This window comes from Siphateles boraxobius, unplaced genomic scaffold (assembly GCF_051911475.1).
Source record: "Siphateles boraxobius isolate OS27281-9 unplaced genomic scaffold, OSU_SipBor_1 130, whole genome shotgun sequence".
Taxonomy (NCBI): domain Eukaryota; kingdom Metazoa; phylum Chordata; class Actinopteri; order Cypriniformes; family Leuciscidae; genus Siphateles; species Siphateles boraxobius.
In genome coordinates this window covers 5,693,250-5,717,855 of record NW_027508734.1, presented here as the reverse complement: position 1 = coordinate 5,717,855, position 24,606 = coordinate 5,693,250, and the positions used below count along the sequence as shown (strand labels likewise).

The following is a 24,606-nucleotide window of genomic DNA, read 5'->3' as shown; positions in this document are numbered from 1 at the left end:
AAGCACAACTAGACAAGGAGAAGGTCCTTTTTCTTGTATTTTTATTAGTGATGATTAAGACTTAAAATAGTTTGGGGTTGGTAAGATTTTTTTTTTTTAATGTTTTTTAAAATTCACCAAGGCTGCATTTATTTGATCAAAATACAGAAAATTTGTGGAATATTATTACAAATAAAAAAGAGCCGTTTTCTATTGTTATGTATTTTTAAATGTAATTTATTCCTGTGATCAAAGCTGAATTTTCAGCATCATTACTCCAGTCTTCAGTGTCACATGATCCTTCAGAAGTCATTCTAATATGATGGCTTGCTGCTCAAGAAACATTTATTATTATGATCAATGTTGAAAACAGTTTGATATTCGTTCAGGATTGTATGAGAAAATTGAAAAGAACAGCATTTATTTGAAATTGAAATCTATTGTAACATTATAAACATCTTTACGATCACGTTTGATATACATTTAATGCACCCTTGCTGAATAAAACTATTCATTTCTTTTCTTTAAATATATATGATAATAATAATAATAATAAAATGCCAGACTCTTGAACGGTAGTGTATGTTATTTGGCTGGTGGCTGGTAAAACAGGCAAACATATCTCATGAACTTCAGATACCCAATCCAGAGACCATAGAAAATGTTGCCTTTGTTCAGTAAGAAACCATCCATTCAAAACCATCCTAGCAATGCATGAACAGCCTTTCAGAGTTTTTGAACTCACAGTTTCTTCAAAACAGAATGGCTGATGTAATGAAACTGTAAAGTCGAGCCGTGGCTTGGTGTTGTGGTTGGTTTTATTCATATTCTCTCTTACAACTGCCTGTTAAACACTCTAGTTTTATGTTCCCGGCACATTTGGATAATGAAATCATCCGATTGGAAGTAACAAAAAAGCCGTTTATTCAATTTTCAGCCCTGAATATTTTTCTGTTGATGTACTAAAACGATATTCGAGGGGAACCCGCAGTCACTCTCTCCCAGACGCAGACCAAAGAAATTCCAAACGGGTTACACCACCCCGAAAACTGTTTCCCCAGCAGCTTTTTACGATTGTTTCTCAAACGCCCGTCCATACTAAAGCAATTAGACCGTTTATCTGAAATAACTGAGGGAAATCGTTGCATGCCCGAAAGAGAAGAGTGTGCAAATCTACCAGAGGCAGGTGGAGGTGCTGTTTGATGTGCATTTGTTTTTATCTTGTGGTAGAAATACAGTTTACCAAAGCTCGGGAATCAGGCGACAATGAGCAGATGTTTGTGTTCTTTGAGTTGAATATCTTTCATGCTTTCTGTAGGTGATGCTCTGGTTGCTGTGGATGATGTGGACGTCACCTCAGAAAACATCGAGAGAGTGTTGTCCTGTATACCGGGTCCCACACAAGTAAGTGTGGATTTTTTGGCTACATATACATTAATCTGGATACATTTGAAAACACATCTTTTGAGAGGCCTTGTTCGATTTAGTTTTTTCGTGTTGGTCTGAGTGCGATTGCCTAAATGAACTTGACTTAGGGAGAAAACCATAAACGGTAAAAAAAGAAAATATGGACATACTGTCCGTGATGTCACCTGTAGGTTTACATTTACATTTATTCATTTAGCTGACGCTTTTATCCAAAGCGACTTACAATTGCTATGTTTCAGAGGTCGCACGCCTCTGGAGCAACTAGGGGTTAAGTGTCTTGCTCAGGGACACATTGGTGTCTCACAATGGATTCGAACCCGGGTCTCTCACACCAAAGGCATGTGTCTTATCCACTGCGCCATCACCACCTGTAGGTTTCAGAAGAACATTTTTGAAGCCCAAACTGGGCAGATCTTGCCATTTTTGAAACCCATCTTGGGAGCTTATCACTCCCGGATTACCAAAAATTGGCAAAGAGGCGATTAGCTGAGGTGACGTGACGCTAGCAGACAAACGGCTAGTAGTGACATCAGCGGCAATCCACCTGTCACTCAAGTGGCCACGCCCTTAATTATGCAGAACTTTAAGGCTTAATATAATTTAAACGGATGAGTTGTACAAAAAATTCACCCCCTCATAGTTATCATGAATGGCAAAATTAGCTATATAGACCAAAACCACTTTTTGTACCAGGCTGTAAACATGTTTTTTCTGCTGTAAAGTTGGGCATTTTAACATGTGGTTCTGTGGGATTGACTCTCTTTTGGAGCCGGTCTCTAGTGGCCAGTCGATGAATTGAGGTTTAAGTCACTTTTGTGTTGGTTTCAAGAGAGACTGGAAGGTTGCCGCTTGGAGAAAACACACCAGGTTCTGAAACAAATGCTCCAAACGAGTCTAATTTTGCTCTATACAGCAGTCGACAGCAGTTCAACCCTGAGGTAAATATAAGGATGAAAGCTTAGAAATCTCAGATGCTTTTCACCACTTGTGAGACAAAAGCTCAGCTTTGTCCTATAAACTCCCAAACGCTGAGGGCACATAAGGGCAACATCTTGTTCTGGGAACTGAGGTCTGTTATTAAGGGATTAATTTGACTTAACTGCCTTGAAATTAGACTTTCTTTTTAACAAGACATAATGTTTTCAGATGAGCACTTTCTAAAATTGGTTTTGGTTTTTGCTCTGCGCCTCTTGGCCTGCATGCGAGTAAATGCTCTTTTCTTGAAAAACCCTCCAGGCTAACAATATTTTCTACGTTAACAAATGCAAATTGTTAAGAGCTAAACGTAATTTGGGCTCGGTGAAATATTGGTGATACAATCTTTTCATAAACAAGACAAATTGACTGCCGATGTGCATTAAGCTTTGCTCATGTCGTAAGCTGCTGCTGAGTACTTTGGGTTAGTGAGGCTGTTGTTTGTTGCAAATTGTTAGTAAAGGTAAACAGTTTTCAACTCTACAATTTTCCATTTTTGGCCACACTAGCTACAACTGACTGATCTCAACCCAAAACGCTTCATCTAAACCCCAAACCCAGAAGCTGTATGAAGTCTGAAGGCACGTTTCCAACAACCCCTAAACTCAGTTTCCTTCACTGGTGTTTGGAAATAAGAGCAATTAAAGCAGTTGTAAAGAATCATATGTGCTTTACATAGGAAGGTGCGTTTAAATGGGGGTGTAACAATACCCTCACGTCACGATTCGATACATATCACGATGCTGAACTCACGATACGATATTATTGCGATACTCCAAGACATATGGTAAAAGGTTAGCAAAAAATTGTACTGTTGATTAAAATGCTAAATTTGGTATTACATTGTGAAAAGGCTTGATGCTGGTATCCCAGTGCACAGGACAATAGTGACACCAGAATAAAAAATATTCATGATTCAGAAGCTGAAAATACAGAATTATTATAGACGAACATGCTTGCACTCTGTCACTGAATAGATATATTTAAAATAATGTGTTTTTACTGGTAACATAAGGCATTTGGCATTATCAGGACCCACAAATATTCCCCTACTGCATTATTATACATTATATTAAACATAATACATAGTAGTTTAATGTAGTACTGACACTAAAACTCTGTAAACTTGAAATTTTTCCCCACAGAAATTTTCATCTTGGGTGAACTATACACAATACAGATTGTCACGATACATACTTATGCATTTTTGTATTGAATATATAGTTACACCCCTACGTGTAAAGCATCAGTGATTTGAGCAAAGCCCTAACTCCAGCTTTGGCATGCAACTTGCCTCACACCAATTCTGTTACTTTTATGCAACTATATGTTTTTCTATAACTACAGCTAGACGCTGCTTCTCTCCGAGAGAATACTTTTCGTTTGATCCCTCCTCAAGCTGGTTTTGTTCACTCTGTTGCCTGGGAGAGGATGGAATGTTGAAATTACTGAGTTCTGTCGCCACGGCAGCGACGGCGGTTACGGTAACGCTTGTTTTTGTAGGCCACAGGAAAAGAGCCATTATCCTGTGGAGAAGAGAGAGGGAGAAAGTGATTAAAGGACGAGAACCGATTGCAAATTACACCATAGGACAAAAAAGGACAGGCGAGGCTATTATGTTATTAGGGTTGAGGAACTGTGCTCTTGTGAGGTTTCCAGAGGCTTGCCAAGATTTTCAAACGAGTCTCGGCTGGTGATTTATGAAATTGTAAGGTAAGCATTGTGTGATTTTTCATTTTAAATGTTAAGGGTTACTACACCACAGGAACAAAATCATCACGTCCACTGGTCTTTCTTTGGACACTGACACCAGTGGGATTCTTTTTGAGAAATGTATACTTTTTACATATGAACGCATCCGGAAAAACATACAGAGAGCATCAGCTTTAGTTTTTGCTCTGACAGCCGCGTGTTAGAAATCAGGAGTGATGAGAGAACGTTGTGTTTGGTACGTTTTTCATCTTCAAACCAAACTTGGTTCTTCAGTCGACAGAGTTTAAACCCCGTCTGTCTAGAGCTCTTCTCATAATGTTTCTCATTAGTTCAGTAGACGGAGAGAAGACGCTCTTTTGAGGCTGTTTGAACATTCGATCTCATGAGTGTTTCCACTACGAAACCAATCCGGTCGAATGTGTTTTCAACTTCCTCTGGAAGTGGTGGAAAGTGTGTTAGACCCGTTTACAGCTGTGTTTAGTGTCGTCCACATGTGATCCGATCCACCAAATGCATCTTAATACCGGATGTAAACAGGGCCTTGTTCATCTATGCATGCATTACATTGATCAAAAGTTACAGTAAAGATAATCTTTTTCAATCAATGCTGCTCTTTTGAACTTTCTGTTCATCAAAGAATCCTGAGTATTTTCAACATTGATAATAATAATCATAAATGCTTCTTGAGCAGGAAATCAGCGTAATAGAATGATTTCTGAAGGATCATGTGACACTGAAGACTGGAGTAATGATGCTGAAAATAGAGCTGTAATCGCAGGAATAAATTACATTTTACAATATATTAAAACAGTTATTTTAAATTGTAATAATATTTCTCAATACTACTGTTTTTACTGTATTTTTTATTCGATAAATGCAACCCTGGTGAGTGTAAGAGACTTCTTTCGAAAGCATTAAAAAATCTTACCGACCTCAAACTTTTGAACAGTAGTGTAAGTATCAAATACATATTTTTTTCTATATTATATGTTTTTGGAAGCACATCTAAATAAACAATAATACTTACACCAAGTGTCAGCCAGTCAAGCTACAGTCATTGAGTTTAGGAATGCTATCAGATAGACCTCACTGAAAATAAGAAGAACTAGCATTGGTCGTAATGTATAATGATATAATATCTCTATGTGATCTGAAATCGGCAGTCTTCCACATCCCTTAATGACGGGCTTGTTTTTCCAGCAGTCCAGCTGCTCGCGGTCAGCAAACACTCGTGTGTGTCTGTTCTGCATGTTAAACCGGCGAGTGGGAGTGAATACGCCATTCTCTGAGCGCTGTAAACTCACAGATGGGCGCTGTTGCTTTTAGTGATCTCAGTGTGTGCTTAATTTGATTTGTACAATCTTAGAAAATTCTGTTTCTTTTAGCAGAAGTCCTGGGCTGAATCTCGAGCCACATGTTCAACTTAAATCATGAATCGAGTTGAAATATTTGCACACTAGCATTCAAACATTTGGGTCAGTATGATTTTTTAGTAACACTTTAGTTTAGGGTCCAATTCTCACTATTAACTAGTTGCTTATTAGCATTCATATTACTAGGATGCTGATTGTTTAGTAGTACTTATGAAGCACATATTAATGCATTATTCTGCATGACCATATTCTACATCCACCTAAACTTAACAACTACCTTACTAACTATTAACAAGCAGTAATTAGGAGTTTGTTGTGGCAAAAGTCGTGTTTAATAGTGAGAATTGGACCCTAATCTAAAGTGTGACCAAATTGTCTTATTGTTTTTGAAGGAAGTCTTATGGAAGTTATGGCAAGTCACCTTTAGTGTTCTTTTCTGTGGTATTTCTTCCATGTCAGCACATATAAACAACTTGCTTTAGTTGTAATTCTATATAACCTTTGCTTAACAAACTGATACACAACTAAGAAAGTTCTACATCACTGTTATGTAATATCAGTGCTCATATCAAAGAGGCCATATTATGCCCCTTTTCAAAGTCTTGATGTTGTTTTTGGGCTCTACTAAAAGAGATTTTCATGCTTGAATGTTCAAAAAACACATTATTTTCCCCGTATTCTCCAGTGTTGCAGCTCCTCTCTTCCCGGTCTGTCAGTAACGCTCTGTTTAGTTCCTGTCTCTACGAAGCTCCTCCTTCTGTAAAGCACACTGTGCTCTGATTGGTCGGTTGGACCAGTGTGTTGTGATTGGTCAATCGCTTCTAGCAGCGTGTTTTGGGAAAAGCCACGCCCCTTGCCATAACCACGAGTTAATGCACTACTAACTAACTCAAGGCCACACCTCTTTATTTTGCACATGCCTTGGGTGGGAATTGTGTTTGTACATTCCCGAAGGAAAACTCAAGGCTACAATAGAGGCGTTTTAGGGAGTTCAGAAACAATGTGAGTGTAAAAAATGTTCATGCTCAAACAGAAACATTACACACTAAAGACAGTTGAAAATGTAAAAAAGCATAATAGGTCCACTTTATTTTAAATGCTAGCTGATTGCACAAAAAGTAAAAAACATTATTAGTTTTGAGTTCATAGAAAAAATATTTTTACATAATTATTATCACAGACCAACTTTAATTTATAATACGCTGGTTTGTCAGCTAAGATACAGTCAAACCAAAATTGGAAAAAAATAGGCATTGCATTAACCATGCTTGTATTTTAATGCATTGTATTTTTAGGGCTTGCATTTTTATGGGCTGAAATTCAACATGGTTGAATATTTAAGCTGTGAATATTTCAATTAAAAACATTTCAAACACATTTTAATTATTAAAAATTCAATAATCCATATTCACCCTTCATATTTCACTTCCAAAATATTCTATCTGTTTTAAAAATACAACCCATAATATTCAACAGGCAATTTTCGGTCCATTTTATTTCGCTTTGCAAATTCACTTCTACAAATTCGGTGGTTCAAATTCGACAGAAAATTCAACATTGACGTCCAGGAACTGCAGGAAAAGCAGAAGATTGCCGAGCATACTCTCCATCTGCTGTTAGTCGACATCACCAGCAGGGGGTGCAAGCGCGTGTTGTTGACGAAGACCAGCTAAATTAGAGCAAGTCATTCATTCATAAAACTCATTTACAGCAATTTAAGTTTATTTGTGATTATTATGACGGCTGTTTTTGTTAAATTCGGTGCCTTCACGGTTACTTTTCCTGTGTAGCCTACACATGTAGTGTCAGGCATAATGCGCACCCTTTGGATTTTTGATATTTATTCTAATAAATTTAAGTTTGCTATTGAAGTTAGAACCGTACATGCCAATGTTGTATGCAACTTTAGAGACGGTCCCTAAATTCGCGAATGTCCAATGTCAAGCAAATTTTACATTTAGTCATTTAGCAGACGCTTTTATCCAAAGCGATTTACAGTTAAACTAACAATAGGAGGACAACAATATGCAAGTGCTATGATCCCAGTTTAAGCTAATGCAATACACGTAGGCATTTTAGGACTTGTTAGTATTAGAGAAAGTGTTAGTAGTTAGTAGAAAGTGTTAGTATTAATTGATCAAGTGTTGATTTTATGCCAGTATATCACGAAACGCTCAGCATGAAACTTTGCGCGTAAAGTTTACAATCTGAGTCCATCTTCTTGCCTGTAGCCTATATAGTAGCCTACAGCCTACATCCCCAATAAGGTGCAAGATTGGTCTTTCATATCACTGTATGTGTTAAGCGTTTTGTCCCAACGGAAAGGGAATCCTTGAGTATGAGGTATTGAGGGAAACCGATCATAATCCTGTTCACGGTAGAGAAAGCTGATGACATGTAGAATACACAGGGAAAGTAACAATGAAGTTATTGAATGAAACATAAACACAGCTTTTGTGTGTTTATCATCTTTTCCGCATATACTGTCACAGATAATCATTTCCATTTTATGAATGAATGTCTTCGTCAACAACAAGCGCTTTTGCACCATCTGATGGTGAGGTCGTCTAACAGCAGATGGAGAGTATGCTCGGCAATCTTCTGGTTTTCCTGCAGTTCCTGGACGTCAATGTTGAATTTACGGTCGAATTTGGACCACTGAATTTGTGGAAGCGAAATAAAATGGACCGAAAATTGCCTTTTGAATATTATGGGTTGTATTTTTAAACAGTTTGAATATTTTGGAAATGAAATATGAAGGGTGAATATGGATTTTTGAATTTTTAATAATGAAAATGTGTTTGAAATGTTTTTAATTGAAATATTCACAGCTTAAATATTCAACCATGTTGAATTTCAGCCCATTAAAAATGCAAGCCCTAAAAATACAATGCATTAAAATGCAAGGATGGTTAATGCAATGCCTATTTTTTTCAAGTAGTGCAATTCAACAGGCTTTTTATTTCAAAAACATTTGACATTATTTTACTTCCATAGAACAGGGCCTAGTGGGAAGATTACCTGAACACAGGTGAAGGGAATAGCTAATTAGACAGAGCGGGAAAACTAACAGGACTGAACCAAAATCACAAAGACAGGGGAAACCAAGATCTCAAAACTAACTAAACACATAGAAAACGTGACAAGGTCAACTAATTACCAAGCAATGCTTAATTTTGTTCAGTCTGTGGTGTAAAAAGGTTGCATTAGCAATTAAAGAAGAAGCACTTAAGCAAAACAAGGTCAGGTCAAAGTGTCTGAATAATTTTTGGTCCCAAAATTTTATACATTTTACTGGTAGTCACTGAATGAAGAGATTTTGGATACAATATGTCACAGTTGACTTTATTTTGCTATCATCACTTACATAAATGAACTATAGTGTCCTGCACCCACTAGTAAAAAAAAAAAATTCAAATTATATCTGGTGTCTGAATTATTTTTGGTTTGACTGTAAGATTGTATAGTTGGTATTTTAATTTTATCATCAGTATTTATTTCAGATGTTTTTCTCTGTGTTTCTCAGGTGAGGTTAACTCTGGAGACGGTGTGTCCCGTCAGGAGCGGCCCGGACTCGCGACCCAAAGCGTCTCCTCCGGTCAGTCAGCTGGTCCGACTGCTGTGGGGCGAGGACACAGTCGAGCTCCAGATGTCCATCGCACATGTACCGCATATAGTGATGTACCTCTCGCTCAAACTGGACTCTGAGTCGCCGCAGGAGGAGGTCAGTCTGTTCCACTTAGAGCCCTATTTTAACGATCTAAACGCATGGTCTAAAGCGCAAGTGCAGTTAGGGCGAGTCCGAATCCACTTTTGCTAGTTTAACGACCGGAAAAATGGTCGGTGCTCCCGGTGCATGATCTAAAAGTGTTGTCTCTATTCTCTTAATGAGTAATGAGTGTGTTTTGGGCATAACGTGCAATAAATCAGAGTCTCTTCTCCCATTCCCTCTAAAAGCCACTTGCATTCGCGCCATAGCGGATTCTCTATTTGCATGACGGAATTTGCAAGCGTAAAAACTGAACTCCAGAGTAAAAGCGTAAAAACTCCAGAGAGGAAACGGATCTGCTTGTGCGCGAGGTTAAAGCGAGCGAGCACACCATCTACGGGACAAGCCGGAATCCACCATATCTTTCTGTACACAATATTAATCTTTTACATTGTAATCCTTTTATTTTTTATATGTTTGTGTGCTGCTGCGCGTGCGTCCCTTTGTGTGTAATAAGCAGAGTGTACACGCGCTGTGGACCCGCCTATAGGCATGCGCTCTTTAAATAACAAAAAAATATTGCGCCATTGACTTTAAACTAGGTTTTTGTTGGTCAATGGCGCAGTTTATTGCAGTTGCCTCAAAATAGCAACGCCATCAATGCACCTGAACAAACACACCTTGTTTTGAGACATGCCATGGGCGCACAGATGGGTGCAAATGCCTATTTAAACAACGTGGCGCAGGACGTGAAAATGATAACTGCATCAGACTGAAACTAGCAAAAAAAATCCTTGCGTCACGCTTGGCGCTGCATTGCGCGGGTGTATGATAGGGCCCCTAATGTTCTGAGGCTTTCCACCCATTGAGTGCATTACAAATATTATTTTCAGCTTGTGAGAATTGGGAAAAGCTAAAACAGCTGTGTGGATTTTTTTTAGTGCTTAATCCGTTAACATGATTTCGCCATCCAGAAGAGTTTCCCCCTGTTAAATCGTGCCAGAAGCGAGCATGAATGGCTCTGCTGTGCCGCTTACAGCCGCTCGTATTTATAACCGTCAGCATGACGTGAGGAAACAGGAGAAGAGAGGGAAAAGCTCGGCTTCGTCCCGGCTGAATAATTCACAGCGAGGCGCCACGTTCCCATCAGAAAGGAAAACCACTCGTCAGGACTTTGGAAAGTTCCTTTTAGAGACTTGAATTGCTCAATTTATAAAGAGAAGCAAAATGTGCATTAAAAGTTGAGATTTTCGGAAATGCAGGAGGAATTTCACAAAGAACATGTCTAGCTCAAAAATAAAAATAAAAAAACAACAAAAATAACACTATTATATTTTGCATATAAAAAAGTGAGTAATATTTGTGAGGCCATTGATGTTTTTCGCATTGTGCAATTATTTTCAAAATTAATTAATTGCCATGCTGCATAAATATATATATATATATATATATTCTTGTAATACAGTAAAAAATATTATATTATAAAATATTATATTGTACATTGTTATGACTTTCTTTGTAAAATCAGCATAAATAACCAAATTTTCTTTGCTAAATTTGTTTTCAAATTTTTTATTTTTTTTATTTTTATTTTGGAGTGAAATACACAGCAATGAATAAGTTTTTCACTCTAAAATCCAAATCCAAAAAAAAAAAAGAAATAATATTGAGCAAAGAAAATTAGGTTATTTATGCTGATTTTACAAAGAAAGTCATTGTAATTTACAAAATAATATTTTATAATATTAGAACATAATTTTATTACTTTATTACATATATATAATCGTGATTAATCGCATCTAGCATAAACGTTTTTGTTTACATAATATAGGTGTGTGTATGCGTATATATGTATATATACAGTATATATACACACATACACACACATATATTTATACACACATTTTTCATGCTAAATATTACTTAAAATTTTTTGGACATTTGATTTTAGAGTAAAATATGTTCTTGACCGGTTAAAGATTCACCTAGTGCAGGTTCTCTCCTAGTCCCGTAGGTTCAACTAATAATTAGATTCAACTAAAACTGAACAGACTTGAATCAACTAATCAGAGTCATTGAGCTTGAGGATGACGGCCAGGTGTGTTTGAGCACAGCTGAACTAAACTCTGCAGGAATGAGGAAGATTTAAGATTTAAGTTTGCCTTTTGGCCGTCAGCCGGTTAGCCGGTCAGGCTGAAGTTTTGAACCCATTGAAGCGGCTTGTGTAAATGCATCCCTCCAGGTGCTGATAGTTTCGAGTAGTTGATTTACAGTGTTTAATCTTCGCTGAGAGAAGCGCGTTTGCAATCCGACTCACTTAAAAACCTCTTTCTGTCTGCAGTGATTGATAGTGCAGCGCGGAGCTCTAATGTGAGTTTGAGCGTTTATAATGTGTGTTTTTATGCGCTGTCCAAACCACAGGCCACGACGACCACCTCTGAACGCTGACTTGAGCTTTTAGAGCGTAAGGAATACGCTGAAGAGATAACGTGTGTGTGTGTGTGTCTCGAGGGTGAAGGCTTGCGGTTTGAAGAACTTTATTTCTCACACGGACTCAAATGCACGCGGTCTGAAAGCGTTGCCAGGTTGAAGTGTTCCTGTTCAGCATACTAATCAAAATGACAAAGGAACCGTCCCTCCCCTTCATTCCCTCCTGCAGATAAACCTCAAACTGTCTCCCACTGCTGCAGTTTACGGATCAGAACAATGGACATTCCTCATGGGGAAAAGCGTATTTTGGCAAAGTTATGCGCTGCGAGCTACTCGTTATTTAAAGTCAATGTGAAAGACATTTTTTAAAGAAAGAGAATGAAAAAAAGAAGGGAATTGAAAGAATAAGACGGGGAATGAGAACCTAAAACAATGCCCAAACATATTTCTATTTAAAAAAATGTACAAAGAAATTATTTTCAAGAGGTATCAAGAGGCACTGTAGTAAAAGTAGGAGTGCTTTTTTTGTTTGTTCTTATTTTGTTCAGTTTTGGTTGTATTTTTTGCCGCTTGAATAATAATCGAGGTTAGATAAATAAATACTTGTCAGTGGTCACTTTAATAGGTATATATATATGTATAAATGTATATAACAACATAATAATAATAATATAAAAATGATTAATTGAAGGAGCGTAAGAATTAAAGGGGTAGGAGTATATAAGTTTTACTTCTTCCTATCCGTTTCGCACATGTAATAGAGGCATGTGAACACAGGAGAGAACGGTACTTGTTGCTGCTCATCTGTTTTTTTCTTCTATGTCCTTAAACATTGTTTTATTTTATTTTTATATACTTTCTCTTTCATGTTCGAAATAAAGATATCAATTCAATATTTTAAAATGCGCTGATGAATAATTCATGATAAGAGTGGGAACAAGTTTTAGGGGGTGTTGAATTCATAAGTTAGGTTATGCTTTTACAAAAAAAAGTAGCTCATTAATTAGAAAACCTGCTCATTTCTGTAACACAGTCGAAGTTTTAGTGATGAACAGTTAGACTAAACATTTCATTTCATAAAAGAAGATGCAAAGACTTAAGCATAGGGAATAAAGTGATTAAATCGAATCATTTACTTGAATCATCTGAACGATCTAAACAATTCACCATAATTGTTCATGTTTATTATGTTTATTATTGATTATTCATTAATAATTCATATTCAATAATCAATTCACATGTTTGATTATTGCCTCATCTCGTTCAGTGACATAAAAACAGCAATGCAATGTTTTGGGAAAAGTAGCTTTTATAGGCTAAGCTTTACTAATTTAAAAATCACACTGCTGGAAAACAGTTTTATTTTTATATTTATATAATATTCGTGTATTTATTAATATTTTGAATTAGCTTTTATTTCTATATTTTCAGTTTTCATTCTAATTTTAGTTATTAATTTTATTTGCTTTTATCATTTTTATATGCTTTTATTTATTTATTTTTTACATTTGTTGCATTCATTTTTTATTTCAATTTTAATATATCAACATCAATACATCTCATTTCAGTTTGTTGCCAAAGCAAAATTTTTGTTTATTTTTTTCAAGGATTTTTTTCATCCTCATTTATATTTTATTTTATTTCACTGAAAGTTATTTGTAACAGTAACAACACTGTTAAGTGTGATGCTATGTGTAAGAGCCATAAGATATGTTTCTTTGTATAGATGTGGAATAAATAATTGTGTGCATTAAGCAATCAGTAAATAATTAGGAGTAAATAATTTTATTTGTGTAATATAATATTTCGTATTGACGATGATGTTCATTTCCGGCAATTTTTTTGCGATGCAATATTGGAGCGCTACAGTTTTTTGACCGTGCAACATTTTTCCAGTTATCAAACTTTACTTAATAGAAGTTGCTGGACTACGGTGTGTTACTCGAGTTCAAATCACGCTCACCCAAAGAGGAAGTAACAAAGATAAAAATTTAGACTGACACTATTTTTGTTAGTTACTTCCTAGCAGTGGTTTTTAGCTTATTTTGTGACATTATTGTCACCGTTGACACCATTATTATTATATACCTTATTATTATATATTATATATATATATAATAAATATAGACACCATTATTTATTATTATATTGACACCATTATTGACACCTTTGCCCTCCATTTAAGCAAATTTTGTTTCAAATATAGTCCACAAAAGCATTTATATCACAGTGTGATCGTGCATAAATGCAGTAAAATGAGCTTGGGTCAGCGTAACCTGTTCAACTAAAGCGTCTTCCCTCTACAGCAGGAGATTTTGTACCAGTATCCGGTGTCCGAGGCTTCGGCCCAGCTGAAAGCGGTGAGAGGGGTTTTCCTGACGCTCTGTGACATGCTGGAGAACGTCACGGGAGGACAGATAGTCAGGTGAGACGCCGGGTTCACATCGATGCCAGTGGATGACGTCCATGAAAAGTGTGCTTTTTGATGTGTTTTGAAAAGAAGCAGAGTGCCCTGATTTTTTTCTGGGGGCCCTGAGCAAAACTTTACTTTCTTAAAAACCCCAAAGTTTCCTTAAACTTAAGTAATAAATACAATGGTTTTCAGTATGCAAGGTGCACTGGCAGTTTTCTACAGCCTAATGGAATTAAAACATCAAGGAAACAAACTGCAAGTTATGAAAACCGTATATAAATATGTCAAGGGAAACCCATTAAAACACGTTAAATTGGCAGTAAGTAAAATTAAAACCAAATTTTCGTTGACAGCTAAATAAATGCTTTTTTAATAGTAATGCTCTGGCACCATCACGCTTTCAGGAAAACTACAACACACAGCCGAATTGGCTTTCTGAATGCACGATTTACTAACTAAATTACAGCATGATAAATAAAATGGTTGTTTCAACCCAAATTTGGGTCAAATATGGATAAACCCAACCGTTGGGTTCCATGTTTTTTTTATTATTAAATTTTTAACCCAACAGTTTGGTTTTTCCATTTTGACCCAAATCTGGGTTGAAAAAACCCAGGATTTTTTAGAATGAACAATCTTTTTGTAATCTTTACTGAATAAAAGTTTTAATTTCTTTCAAAACAGTGAAAAGGTCTTACTGACCCCCAAACTTTTGAACAGTAGTGTATGAGGGTAGTGTCGTCTTTTTGCCTTTACCAGTGCATTTTAATTCCCACTCTGTCTTCTGCCGTTTACTATTGTTTTATCGGCGTATGTCATGTCACGTGACCTCTGCTTCTCCCTCAGCTCCTCTCTGTGGCTCAAGCAGCAGTTGGTTCATGTGGGCTACTGGAAGGAAGGACCCAATCTGCTGGTCATCGCTGTACCTGCCAGCAGGTTATTCTCATCTTTACAATCATCCCGCCTGCCAACAGCCAACTGTAATCTAGATAATAACTATAATAACTGTCATTATAATCAGCTCAGCTCCTAAAACTGAAGGATAACCTCTATAATCATCCCGTCTAAAACAACAATCTGTAATCTAGATAATAACTCTGGTGATTGTAATGGGTTTTGATCTTTATAATCAGCTCATCTACTCGCCGACAGTTCACTTTCTCTATAATAATCAATAATCTCAGTAACTTGATCCATAATCCCAGATGTTTAGCTGAACTCAGTTGATAAATGTAGATGTTTATTGCTTTAAAATGAAAAATGAATTAAAGAATGACCCCAATATACTCTCGAAGAAGTTGTCTTTCATTCTGCGCTTGGAGGTAAAAAGAAGTTTTAAATACCTTTGCTGCAATATACTTTTAGTGAACATCCTGATAGATGAATATGTAAATATGTGCTGCGCTCTTTCCTCTCAAAAATGAAATAAACACACACAAAAATAGAGAAAGCAGCGGTTAAGAAAGCATCTAATCATAGCGATGTGGATGTTTACACAGGCTCTACAGTCACGTCAGGTTTATTTATACAGCACTTTATACAACAGCAGCAGATTTACAGTGTTAAACATGAAAAACAGTGTCTTTCATTTAGAATCACAACTTTATTTGTACTATAAAGCAGCTCTCCAGTGTTCATGACAGACTGAACAGAGAAATGAACCGGAGAAGATTTCCATCTCGAAGAAGGCGGGGCCTCAGAGCCACGCCCACTTTGCATTAAATCATCACCTCAGACCAATGGTAGTTTGAGAGGTAGTTCAAACACCAAACAAACTACATTTTGGCCAGTTTTTGTTCGAAATGACATCACACCAAACCTGTTCATTCTTTGATTTCGCTTAAAGTGTATCAGGGCCTTCAGGACGTTTCTCAATCTGCTCCCTGGTTCAGTAGTAAGTGCACTTCCCAGTGCACTTCATACTGACACATTCGCTTCCTAGAAATTCTCAGAATGTAGCGTTAAAAACGACAGAACATCAGCTTTAAGTCTCTCTAGTAATGCTCCAAAATGCTTTTTAGAAAAATTTTATTTTATTTTATTTTTCTACAAAATAAAAGGAGCAAAGGTGAAAATTGTCTTTATTATTATTACATTTTAATTGATCTACATTGTTTAATTTAATTATATTTTTCACCTGTCCACCTCTTATTTTATTTCTAGTTTTAGCATAGTTTTTGGTTATCTGTGAGTTTTTTAATGCTGATTTTCGTTCGGTTTTCTCTTGGTGGTAAATGTTAGATGTTGGTTTCGTTCTCGGTTGAGTTTGTGTTTGTGCTGCAGGGTTCCTCTGTTGCACCTGCAAACTGTGATCGAGGGAGTTGTGCGAACGCTCAGGGTCATGTACGGATCTCTCGACAGGTGTGTATTTCTATGTATTTCTTGAGAGCTTTATGTATCTGTACTCTGTAAAAACTATTTTTTTATATAAAACAAAGATTATCAGAGTACATGTTCTACTTTAAAATTTCGCATTTAACTCAATGTGTTACTCGCTGTTTCTTTGTAATTACTTGTGAAAATTATGGAAGTGCAAATTATGGAAATCCTACACCAAATGTTTTCAGTGCAGATAGTATCAGATGATCAGTGTATAAAGGCTGTCTCTGTGAACTCTGTGTCTCTTCAGCGGGTTCTGTGAGGTGGAGAACGCTCCTCGTCTGGATCACTTCTTCTGCCTCTTCTTTCAGCAGCTCATCCAGCCCTCCCACTTGATTGACAGCTCCAGACCGCCCACCCCCGATACCTCAGCGACCCTCTTCTTAGACGGTCTACCAGCCGTCCGCTGGCTCACTTTACCAGCAGACATAAAGGTACGACTGCCAGATAATGGTAGTGTGTGTAATGGTACCAAGCGTGCCGCACAAGCCCTGAAAAGTGAAGCCAAAGCGTCTCGATCGCCCCCCGCTGACCGGTCCTAGTATAGCTCATAAACCCCGCCTCCCATTGTTATTCAACGGGACGTGAGACCAACTAAACAATTAAATTACACTTCACATATCTTTTTTTCCAAAGATAGTTTCTGTCATTTACTGTAGTTTTTATCACGCTGATGTAATTTCAAGTGTTTGTTTTTAAAATAAGTTTGTTTTTAGTTAGTTATTTGTTGCTATAAAAACGGCGTTATGACGACGTGATTGACAGGTTCTCTGGGTGAAGTAGTCACTGAAGCACCAACAGACTTCGGGATCTTCTGAGGACTGAGGAGATTGTATTTACTTTATTTTAACAAGCCTCTTGTCGTACTGCAATCAACAGACATCAAAATTGGAAAGGAACGGAGGAACGGAGCAGACATAGGCCACTTAAAAAAAAGTGCAGGTACTACTAGGAGAGTGCATTCGGCGAGAGTCGGGGCGGGGCGTTGATTTTGCGGCTTTACTTCCTGTTCACTACTGCGCAGGTCTGGTCCCGAGATCGCAACTGCGCAGACTCAAGTCCCAAGATGAGAGCGTCATATCTGGACAATGGTGGCTTCACTTCTCGCCAATGGAAGAGAGCGAAGGGCCGTCGTCCATCTTTTTTTACAGTCTATGAATGGTACACAGAAGTCACGGTTCAGTACGAACCTCGGTTTTGGGGTCACGGTTCGATACGAGTTCGGAACATAAGGAAAAAGCAATGTTAGGTTTCTTTTCATGTATTTTGAACAGACAGTACTGCAAATAACAGTTTGTGCCACCTAGAGGCATTTAGTCTCCTAATTTGTGGAGTACAGCCTCCTTTAGTGTAAGCAGTAAACTGAACGCACTCCTGCAAAAGAGTATTTGGTCACAATCTGACCAAACAAAACTGAAAAGCATATTTTGTGTTATAAAAATAAATTGAATGACTTGTGCAGAGATTAGTTTTCATTAACATGCGGTGACAATGGCGGATGCACAAAGTTCAATATTACGCTTTTTCAAGATATCGCTGAAATATGAGCGAGAAGGAGAAAAAAAGTGGCATCTACATCCGAGTCTCCTTCACCTCTCCACGGAGAGACAGCGAGTGAAGCGGCACCTGAGGCTTCGCATTTCCAGGACACGCATATTTCAACACTGGACTTCCACTACACAAATCTGCACAATGCCAAATGACTGGTCTCATTATAAAACCGGCAACAACTTAAAACACTCCGTTATTTATGGTCTTACAGATAAGAGTAAGACATCATTCGAAATTGTAAATAGTCTATTTACATTTGTGAACACTTTACACTCACAATAAAATCAAAACGTTGTGCTTTTGTAAAATAAAGAAACAAACAGGATGCCGCTTTCTACCATCCCCGTTTCCTTTCCATGAAGTTTGTGGAGCGTGTCACTAAAATGAATGGAAACTCAGCATATAGGACACTAGCAAGCTCTTGTGTGTCATCTAAACTCTTGTTTTGGGTTGGTGATCGTCTCTTCTTCTGCTCTTTTTCCTGTTAGCAAACAGTGTTGCATTACCACACGCGCCCCCTTCTGGATTGGAGTGTGTATCGCCTGTGACTGACTGTATTCAATGTCTGACTGTATACACCAATCGTGATGTTCGGGACGAATGCATGTACCGTTACACCCCTACTAGTCAATTGCTATGCTTCCATCAAAGTTGCATAATTTAACTGATGCACGAAATTGGAATATTGCATAAAACATTTGGAAAGAATTGGGAAAGAATTCCTCCATCATAAATGAGAGCGTCAGGAGAAACGCAGTAAACTCTGTCATGTTCTCTTGCGTTGGGATGCTGGTGTTTGGGAACTCAATCATGTGAGGCGCGTCTTGGGGGAATTAAATCAAATCTTTCTGATGACAGACTTCGGCTCAGGCCAATTTTTGAGATGCTGTGATGTGATTAGTCCGCTAGTTAGTCCAGTTATCCAATCACATGAGGCAAAGCAACGCGAGTTTGTTGTTGCACATCAAGGGATTTGTTCTGTAAACGTGTTTCCATCATAGTTTATGTGCCGGTCTTCTTATCAGATAATAAAATGATGTGCCTCAATTAATGTTGCATGTGTTTTTCATGCGCATTTCTCGGATTGATGTGCATCTTGGTGTTTCCATCCAGCGTTTTTATTTATTTTTATGGTATATCCCACAATTCACAGAAAAATGGGTGGATGGAAACATGGCTAATGCATGAGCTATAATTAAATGTCTCAAATAATGTTTCTCATACAGTCGTTAAAAAGGAATATTTCACACAAACATGACAATTCTGTCATCAATTATTGTTACATCAATCATCGAACATCCTCACGCAGCTTTTACAATGTGGACATATTAATAAATGACTCAAGGTCTCAGGTTTTCATTATGTTTTGACTCTTTCTCCAGGTTGAAGTGGACACTGTCCTCTCAGACTTTGAGTCGTCGGACTTTGGTGACATGGTAAGAGGAGTTATTGTGCTCAGATAACTAGTCTCTTTATTGTAATAACTTCAGAAATATGGAAACACATTGGTGTTACATTATCATGACTAATCTAATTCAAAATATTAACAAAAACTATAATGGTATAATAATGATAATAAAATAACACTGGCAGCAAGATCTGGCCTGTTGCATACACTAATCTTTCTCTGTTCTCTCATTGGTCAGTCTGAGGATTTCTACGGCATGAGGCGTCTGTATGTCATCTTGGGCTCCTGTCTGTTTTACAAGGTGAGTCTCGAATCTCCCGAAGCCGTTTATTATCATATCTGTGTCACTGTGTCACACGTAGAAAGTGTTACACTGCTGCTATCAGTAGGTAATTGAAATTTAATCACGCTTGTAAAGGAGTCTTGTTCATATTTGAAACGAGTCTGACAGAAGGGTGACATGCCGCTTCTGAATACAGCTGTCAGATGAAGAGACTCTTTTAATTATGAATGATGATGTGAAGAGGATTGATTAGTTGTCAAGTCTACATCTGTTGCTCTTTTAACCCTCTGATAATAGCCAGAAAAATTATTTGACACCACTTTACTTAAAGCCTTTATATATCATGCATTATAAATGTATTTAGTAACTATGCATTGTATGGTCTGATGAATAATTGTAAGCACAGTTATAATATATTATAACGCTTATCTATTCATTGAACACACCTTTAGAAAGTATAATGCATTAAAACGCATGACAAACAACCAGTTTCAGATGTAACAAGGAATCTGCTAATTTTATAATGCATTTTAACTTGGTTACAATTATTTATGGAAACATATAATGCAATATAACGTACATTATTAATTGCTTTGTAATGCATTGTACATTAAGGCTTCAAGTAACTAATCTTTTCTTTGGAAAATGGATTAGTTTATTAAACTGTAGGATAGAATATAATACATTTTAAAAAGTTAATGCATGCATGTGTTTTCTGTTGAGTGTCAGATTGGAAAGATTAGGCTTGATTTGCTCATACTCGAGGAGCTAAAAATAAAACTCAATTTTATTCAGAGGCCCAAACTGAGCAAAACATATGCGATTTGGTGCAGATGCTGATATTTATATGGCCAAAATGGAAGATGAAATTCTGAAAGCTTTAATGTAAATGATTAAGATCTTTATAACAGTATAACAGACTACCTGCATAAAATCCATATAAATATCGGTCGTCTCTCTATATTTACCAATAACAGGTCATAGTAAGATGATATTTAAATGCTTAGTTTCATGTTCAAAACATATAATGCAATGCAATACAATGATGATTGAGAGATGAACAAATAACCCTTCCTCAAAAGCCTGATGAATCATATTCGAGACTCACATTTTAACATGATTTTCTAAAAAATAATGTATGGATAACCAAGTAAACCTAAGCTGCTTCAGTCCAGTAAGTGTTCATCTTGAAATATTAATTGCAATATAAAAGTCATTCTTAAGTCTACTTGATAAAAGTCAGTGCATATCTCACAGCATAAAGACACATGAACCACGAGCTGATAGGAGACATATTTACAATTATACTAAAAGGCCTTTTACTTACTAAAAAAAAAAAAAAAAAATTATTCAGACAACATAAGGACTGTAGTAGATTGTGTGCGATCATGTTGATCATTTAGATCAGTGGTTCCCAGCCTTTTTTTGTCTGAGACGCCCTTTTTTTCCCAAGAAAATATTTTAAGGCCCCTTCACATTTAATGATATTGTCGCTCTTGTAAGCTTGCAGCAAGGATGACAAAATGTTTTGTTTTTAAACAAACAGTATGTTTATTACTATAACCAGATATATTTATGCACAAATAATAGCGTATAATATTGCAAATGCTATAACAAAAACATCAGTAGGCCATTTGTAATTTAAAAACGTAAGCCTAGGAGTAGCCTATTAATTGGCCCTATTGGAAATGCAATAACAAAAATATTAGTATTCACACTGGTGTGTAGGAAAAAAATTATTAATATAGGCTATTATAAAATGACTGGTGTCTGGGACCTCGTTGAAAACCCATTTTTTGGTCAGCCAGGAGATCGTGAATAAAATTAGCTAATGTTATATGATCGCTCTAGCGATTAATAAACATGCGTTTATTAACAGAATAATGCGTCTTACGGAAGAACATTGTAGCCGGAGCTACTTCTCTCTGTTTATGTCTATGACGAGTCACGCAGGCACTGGGTTACAAACCAGTGTAAAATAGTCCCAAGATAAACACGTATTATAGGTGTACCATAGTGACTCAGGATAAGACAAAAACACGGTTTGGAAAATGGATTCATGATGTACTCGCTCATTATATAAATGTAGTAAATTTTGAACACAAAAAAGTTTCGGACTGCTGCTTTAATGCTCACTGTTCAAACTTTTCAAAATATGACGCGACTCCCCAAAGAGCTCGCTGACGCCCCCTTGTGGGCCGAGACCCCCCTGTTGGGAACCGATGATTTAGAGGCTTAAGAAATGTGCATATCAAATATGATACAGCAGGTTAAAACCCTCAGACACACTCTTTATTTTCCACTACAGACTACTGAGATACTTGTTAGCAGATTTATCCCAGATCTTTCATTGACACAATAATTTTTCCACCACTGAAGGTCCAGAACACAGATCTGTGTCTCTCCCTCTGTCTGGCAGGGTTATCTCATAGCGAACCACCTGCCTAAAGAAGAGCTGGTGGACGTGTGTTTGTACTGTCAGCACTACTGTCTGCTCCCGCTGGCGTCAGAGCAGCGTGTGGGACAGCTGGTGGTGTGGAGAGAGGTGTTTCCACAGCGCAGATCCCAGATCAGCCCCGGATACTGCCAGCCACACGCACGACACTTTCTGCTCATAGTGGGCCTGGTGAGAGACCGCTGACTGCGGCACAGATTACTACTGTAATAAACACTGTTCTTTTGAACTTTCTGTTCATCTGAGAATCCTGAAAAGCAGAACAACAGTTTTCGACATCGATAATAATCAGAAATGTTTCTTGAGCAGCAAATCGTCATATTAGAATGATTTCTGAAGGATCATGTGACTCTGAATGATGCTGAAAATTCAGCTTTGATCACAGGAATAAATTGCATTTTACTATATATTCACATAGAAAACAGTTATTTTCAAATTTAATAATATTTAACAATTTTACTGTGTCTTTGATCACATAAATGCAGTCTTGGTGAGCATAAGAGACATGAGAAAATCTTGCCGGCGTTAAACTTTTGAACGGTAGTGCACCTGTTTACCAAAGCCAAAATTTAAGAAATGTGCCAACTTCATACTCAAAGTAAAAACTTGCTACTAGATCAGTCATTGATTGATTTTCTATTGCTGGTGTGTGGATTTATTCACAAAATGTAATTATTTTTACAGTACTGTTCAAAAGTTTGGGGTCTGTAAGATTTTTTTGGTTGTATTTTTGTGGAAACTTTGATGCATAGAAAGTTCAAAAGAACATCAATTATTTGAAAAGTCTTTATTCTCACTTGTGATCAATATAATGCATCCTTGCTGAATGAAGGCATGTTCAGGCATTAATCTATGATGAAGTTCCTTTGCACTGCATTTTATAAGGTTATTTTACTGTTATATTTCAGTTTGTTTAGTAATGTGCCTCTTATTTATTTTGTTGAAAAGCACAACTTTGGTTGTATTTAATGGTGCTATATAAGTGAAATTGACATTCATACCAAGAACGATATCTAAAAAGTAAACTATAACGATAACTAAATTAGCGCCGACACCAAAACGCACAATAACGTCTGTTCGTTCTAATCGCACGCTGTAGTTTTGTCGTCTTGCCGCTTTAAATGCGCGAGCTCTTGAAGCAGGATGGATTTTGATTGGCTGTCAGTGTTTTTATAATTCATCAGCTGAAAAAAATAATTCTGAAACTTAGTGATTCCAGCGATATGGTTTCTCTGTGTTATAGTTGTGGACACTGTATTGTGTGAACTTAGAGCAATTTTTAAAACTAAATTTTTATTGTTATGGTTCTGGGTGTAAAAAGGCCTTAAAAGTCTTAAAGTCCCCCAGTGGTGAAAATCCAGCTTTTAATGTTGTTTACATGACTATGTGGTGTTATTAATAAGCTTTAAGACAAACCATGTGTAAATTCATAAGTCGACAGCATTGCTGAGTATTTTCTCTTTAAAACTGCAGTGAACCAAAGACAGTCTCAAAAACACGGTTTGAAATCGCTGGTGTTTCTGACGTCACAAACTACCTTGTAACCAATCAGATCAACATGTGATCGTCAACGAGTGGATCTCTGAGCTGTGTGAGTGAGTGGAGGCGGGGCTCATTTGCATATTCATAGAACCGCGTATACTAAATGAGGCAAGGGTCATTCAAGTTATTTTAAGACACAAAGGAAAAAACGTTTAAATATGTAAATTTGGTGATCAAAGATGAGTTTTAAGTGATAACAATTATTGACTAGAGAGGGGTTTTAAATCTCACTGAACGCTAGTGAGCATTCGGTAACTATAGCTTAAGCGCAGTAATTGAGCACTGAATTATTGAAAATGTGATGCATACCCGATGTATAAAAGCAGTTTTTCCTGACGTGTGTTTCCAGAGGCACTTCATGCAGTGTGTGTTGCTGGAGACCGGTGGCTGTGCGTGTCCCGCTCTAGGATCTCCAGGTCCCGACTGCGTTTACGTGGACCAGGTCAAAGCCACTCTTCTTCAGCTGGAGAGTCTGGACGCCTCGATCGAAGAGCGTCTCTCGGCTCCGCCCACTCCCTGCCTCTCCTGCTCTGATTGGTTCCTTCCTGCCGGTGGGCGGGACCGACAGGACGGCATCGGCAGCTCGCCGATCCTAAACCGTCTGACGGCAGCCATCAAACCCCCGTCTCCAGGCGGGATCGGGCGCAGTCTGTTCGGCGAGGGGGGATCGGGGTCCTCGAGTCTAAGAGGACGGAGGACGAGTCCTCAGAGGAGTGTGTCTGACAGCGGCAGCGACGGTCATGCGGACTCGTCCTTCACCTCAGGTCTGAGTCCTCACGCCACACCGGACGCGCGCAGAGACTCTTTCGGCTCGGGAGGGTCTGACGGCAGCTTGGGAAGTGCAGGATTTTTCAAGGTGTTCGTCATGCATTGACTACAGTTTATGTGCGGTTTTACTAATGTTACATTTTACGGAGGTCAATCTCACAAAAACTCTCACGAACATGTTCAAGCAATGTTATATATAT

General features: G+C 37.5%; 1 protein-coding gene across 5 annotated transcripts in view; it reads left to right on the top strand.

Annotated features, from left to right (window-relative positions):
* Positions 1 to 24,606, top strand: part of intu (inturned planar cell polarity protein) — a 35,034-nt gene that overhangs the window by 4,304 nt on the left and 6,124 nt on the right. For 4 of the 5 annotated variants that reach the window (XM_077227533.1, XM_077227534.1, XM_077227530.1 and 1 more), the window contains exons 3-12: positions 1,298 to 1,383; positions 8,995 to 9,192; positions 13,914 to 14,032; positions 14,867 to 14,956; positions 16,304 to 16,381; positions 16,650 to 16,833; positions 19,333 to 19,386; positions 19,597 to 19,659; positions 22,061 to 22,267; positions 23,988 to 24,494. In XM_077227533.1, coding sequence (XP_077083648.1) covers positions 1,298 to 1,383; positions 8,995 to 9,192; positions 13,914 to 14,032; positions 14,867 to 14,956; positions 16,304 to 16,381; positions 16,650 to 16,833; positions 19,333 to 19,386; positions 19,597 to 19,659; positions 22,061 to 22,267; positions 23,988 to 24,494 — 1,586 coding nt within the window. The remainder of the gene's footprint in view (positions 1 to 1,297; positions 1,384 to 8,994; positions 9,193 to 13,913; positions 14,033 to 14,866; positions 14,957 to 16,303; positions 16,382 to 16,649; positions 16,834 to 19,332; positions 19,387 to 19,596; positions 19,660 to 22,060; positions 22,268 to 23,987; positions 24,495 to 24,606) is intronic. The other variant, XM_077227531.1, reaches the window with a different exon arrangement.